At 45.8% G+C, this 5,000-nt stretch overlaps 1 protein-coding gene across 1 annotated transcript in view; it reads right to left on the reverse strand.

Moving 5' to 3' along the window:
- pacs1 (phosphofurin acidic cluster sorting protein 1) overlaps positions 1-5,000 on the reverse strand; it is a gene marked incomplete at both ends in the record, with an annotated part of 26,548 nt that overhangs the window by 9,733 nt on the left and 11,815 nt on the right. Inside the window, 4 exons of the mRNA XM_080547753.1 lie at positions 716-799; positions 1,274-1,370; positions 3,196-3,356; positions 4,217-4,276. Of these exons, the coding sequence (XP_080403879.1) occupies positions 716-799; positions 1,274-1,370; positions 3,196-3,356; positions 4,217-4,276 (402 nt within the window). The remainder of the gene's footprint in view (positions 1-715; positions 800-1,273; positions 1,371-3,195; positions 3,357-4,216; positions 4,277-5,000) is intronic.

Here is a 5,000-nt window from a genome sequence, read left to right on the forward strand (position 1 = left end):
AAAAGCAACGGCGTCACCATATTGAGCGGCTACCGATAATAGCAGATATGGAGCAATACCTTGCTAACTGTTTAGCCTTTCTCTTGGAGATGTGGGCCATCTGAAGGCCCCTAACCACCAGCTTGTCAACATGAACCAGGCTGCCAAAAATGAAAACTAAAAGAAAAAACGCACGTGTAGTATATTTTACTTAAACACACACATGCATGGACTGTATATAGTATGGGTCTGTATTATCTGCCTTTTTGACTTGCTTTTGGCTATGAAAGAATTTCTCCTGACAAAGGGGGTTGTATGACATAACGCATCCTTTTGTCTCAAGAGCCATATGTTTTTGCCTCAGAAAGTGGATGTCCTTATATGGGCATTTTAGGATGACTTCCTGTGAATCTGCCCTGACCTTTAACCTGGAATGACTTTAGGCCAGAGTGACATCATAGGTGACTGCCCCACTTTCACACTCAGGTCACCAACTACAGTAATTGTGATTGAAACTGTATTTACATATTATTGTTTATGAATAGGGGAGTGGGCCCGAGGGGACGTCCTCTCTCTGACCACCAGCTTCTCCCCTCTCTTCTCTCCACAGCATTTTTGTAACCTGTACTTTGTTTAAATAAATCGTCTTAAACCTCAGAAGTAGATTATTGATTATTATCCAAAAAGTAACTTAAGAAAGATACAACACACGCAAAGAGCCGGGTCAGGGACTCACCAGTGTGTCTGTCTCTGACAGGGCCTCCTCCAGGTTGTGACTCCGGGAGTGTTTCATCTTCTCTATGGGGGGCTGCTCCCCTTGCTGGAGACACAAGACAACCACAATCACTACACACACACACACACACACACACACACACTCACACTCCTCAAAGGATGTGAAGAATGTTCGGTTGATTCAAGTGCCCTCCCTCCCTCTCTTTCTTACATCCATCCCTCCCCTGTCTATTTTCCGTAAACAGTAAACACACATCAAACACCCATCTCTTCAATGTTTCACCTTCACTCGCCCCCCCCCCCCCCCTCTCTAGTTCTCTCTACTCTCTCGCTATAAGAATTAGAATTAGCCATTTATCAGACGCTTTTAATCCAAAGCGATTTACAATTACGAATTACAGGGACATTCCCCCTGGAGTAACTGAGGGCTAAGTGCCTTACTCAAGGGCACACCAGTAGTGGTGTGGTTTCAGGCGGGATTTGAACTCACAACCTTCCGATCACAAGTCCAACTCACTATCCACTACCCCCCCCCCCCCCCCTCCGTGTCCGACCCTACCGGACTGAAGGTGCCGTCTCTGCCCAGGCTTCCTTTGCTGTTCAGGCTGCCGATCTCCGTCTGCGAGCTGGACTGGGACATCCCCTCGAAGAACGGCCTGGGCAGGAGAAAGACACAGTCATGTTGTGGCGTTAGAATTATAAGGTTCTATCTCCATTTATGTCAAAATTGAGTTTTTTACATAATCTGATCCATTAGGTGTTTATTAATGTGTTTTAGTTAGTAATTAATAAAACACAAAGGTTCCATCTCACAGAACATAATGGAATGTAAAAACGTTGACGCTCAATATCTCTGAACTACCCTAGACGGAGATAGAACCTTATCATTCTAAGCTCACGATATCCCATTGGTCTAGATACACTACTATACTACACACCAACGCTATAGAAGTATCAATTCACACACCACCCGCCTCAGAAATAGTTTCTTCCCACAGGCAGTCAGGTTGCTGAACAGCTGAACCATGCGTACTGCACTTGGCACTTTCCACCCTGCACTAAGCACCTTGTACCGTATTGTTGTTTTGTTTGTCTTGTGGACTATGTTTGTTTGTGTGTGATACTACAGAGAGAGGCGAGGCTGAAGAATTTCATTGTATTAATACATATGACAAACTTGAACTTGAACCCAGGTGAACCAGAGGGTGTGTTCTCACTAGAACATTTTGCTTCACTTGGAATCAGAGTTTAGGATCAAATTCGCTTTGCTCTGCGTCGTTTGGAGCTGTGAGAACGTGCATTCGAAATCACTCCCGGAGCAAACAGCCGATGGATGCTCTCCGCTTGAAAAGGGTGGTTTCGCTCCGGATTAGAAACGACGCATCGAGGCTGTCCATAGGAAAACAACAGCGCATGCGTGTTGATCTGGATAAGAGCGGTACGAACGGGCAATTTTAAATTTTTCTGAACAAATCAACTACCACGTCTGTTGCTTCGATTGCGTATGTTACTTCGTTTACACAAAGGGCTGTGAGAACGCAAATCAGAGATATTATCCATGCAACAATGTTGCAAACTCATCCACTTGCTCCGGGACATGATTGGGACTTTCATGTGAGAACATGAACAGAGTTTACTCCTGCCTCCAATCCGTCCATCCCACCTCTATAGCCCAATGCACACGGCCCCGATTTTGTCGCACCGCTGAATTCGATTTCATTGTTTTGAATGAGACAATGCACACAGCGTGCGATGCGATTTTATCGCACGACAACATTCGATTCTCCATTCACACCAATTGAAATAATTCAAAGAATTGAGAATCTAATGTTCGGCGGTGCGACAAAATCGGGGCCGTGTGCATTGGGCTTATGGGTAACAGGGACAAAAACAACAGTAGAGTTTGAATCGGGCCTAAAACCTCAAGCCAGTTTGTTACGCTATCGGTCGACCTGACGATCTTGGTCAGGCGCAGGTGAAGACAGAGCGTGACAGAGCAGAAGGCACATTAGTGAATAGCCAATGTTTTATTTATTCTCGCAGCCGTTATAGGACCACAATAGGAGGGATAACGAGTTATTCAATTATTAATTAGGACAGACGACAAACAGTGAGAGATAGGCTCACTCACTGTACTTTGTGATAGGCTGTTTTGTGGTGAGATCTTGTGCTTTAGCATGACTATCAGCTTTCAGATGATGTGGGTTGGTTGAGTTCATAATCAGAGAGAATCTGTGAGGGCAACAATAATGTAATGTCTCTACTTCGCCAGCAGAGGGGGCACTATACTGAGAAGCAGTGAGGCAATAGGCATGTTGTCTTTATCTAGACCTCTCTCATTCTGCACATTCCTGTGTGTTTTCTCCTGTGACTAATCACACAGCGGCTCAACAGCTTAGGTTACCCTGTACATACCATTATGTATAGTGTGTGTGTGTGTGTGTGTGTGTGTGCGCGTGTGTGTGTGTACTGTATGAGTACCTGAGTTTAGGTTTAGGTGTACTGAGGATGCTGTCAGTCTCCTCCATCTCAGGGCCGCTGTCACTGGGGTTGTACATCTCCAGGCTGTCGTACAGCTCGTCCAGGTCCTCCTCCACCTCCTGGATCTGCTCTCTGGACACGTGCTCCAGACCGAAGCCCACCTGGACACGCACACGCACACGCACGCACATGTGTTGGTGTGAGAGAGACAGAGAGGGAGAAAGCGAGAGAGAGACAGAGGGAGAGAAAGACAGAAAGAGAGAGAGAAAGACAGAAAGAGAGAGAGTTGGTGTGAGAGAGAGAGAGAGGGAGAAAGACAGAAAGAGAGAAAGACAGAAAGAGAGAGAGAGAGAGAGAAAGACAGAAAGAGAGAGAGAGAGAGAGAGAAAGACAGAAAGAGAGAGAGAGAGAAAGACAGAAAGAGAGAGAGAGAGAGAGAAAGACAGAAAGAGAGAGAGAGAGAAAGACAGAAAGAGAGAGAGAGAGAGAAAGACAGAAAGAGAGAGAGAGAGAAAGACAGAAAGAGAGAGAGAGAGAAAGACAGAAAGAGAGAGAGAAAGACAGAAAGAGAGAGAGAGAAAGACAGAAAGAGAGAGAGAGAGAGAAAGACAGAAAGAGAGAGAGAGAGAGAAAGACAGAAAGAGAGAGAGAGAGAAAGACAGAAAGAGAGAGAGAGAGAGAGAAAGACAGAAAGAGAGAGAGAGAGAAAGACAGAAAGAGAGAGAGAGAGAGAAAGACAGAAAGAGAGAGAGAGAGAAAGACAGAAAGAGAGAGAGAAAGACAGAAAGAGAGAGAGAAAGACAGAAAGAGAGAGAGAGAAAGACAGAAAGAGAGAGAGAGAGAGAAAGACAGAAAGACAGAATGAAAGAGAGAAAGAAAGAAAGAAAGAAAGAAAGAAAAGAAAAGAAACACACAAGTAAGACAAAGGACACAAAGAGAAACAGAGAAAGTGCTCGAGTTAAGAGCCCATTAGCGTCTCCCTGGCCTAGCTCGATAAGACCGGAGACCCAGAGGTGCCTACCTCATCAGAAACTTTGAACCTCTTCAGCAAGGCTACAAACTTCTGCTTGATGTTGGGTTGCTGAAATCAAAAGCAGAAAGGGGTTTTTAATTTTCCCCGAGTCAAGTGTTCTGTATCTGATGACCCACAACAACAGAGGTAATAACGCGTGACCAGAAGCAGCGGCGGTGGTAGAAACACGTCCCATTAAAGAGCTGTCCGCTGCACAGAGACTATCAGAGGCTACAGACGCCAGCAGGAAGAAGAACCACTCGGCTACAGTACAGTTACGTGACCAGAATACAGAACACCACCATGTTAACAATGCTGGAAATGATGCAGAAGAGTGTTATTCAGTGCACTGCTCCGTATTGAGTGCAGCCGTGTCCTCGTTCGACAATGTGGTGGAGTGAGAGAGATTTGTGGATTCATGGGGTGTTGAGGTGATGGATGGATGGGTGTGTGTGTGTGTGTGTGTGTGTGTGTGTGTGTGTGTGTTGTCCGCAGGCAGTGTTGTTGGGGCGCAGTGGTGACAGCGGGCTCCACAGAAGGATATCCATTAATAACCATCAGACAGATTTCTACTATCACACACACACAGCCGCCACCACACACACACACACACAGACACACACACAGACACAGACACAGACACAGACACAGACACAGACACACACACAGACAAACACACACACACACACACACACAAACACACACGCACACGCACACGCACACGCACACGCACACACACACAAACAGGTAAGATTAATACACACACCTGCATACACACACGCACACATACACA

Source organism: Nansenia antarctica, assembly GCF_963989245.1.
Source record: "Nansenia antarctica genome assembly, chromosome: 17".
NCBI classification, from domain to species: Eukaryota; Metazoa; Chordata; class Actinopteri; order Argentiniformes; family Microstomatidae; genus Nansenia; species Nansenia antarctica.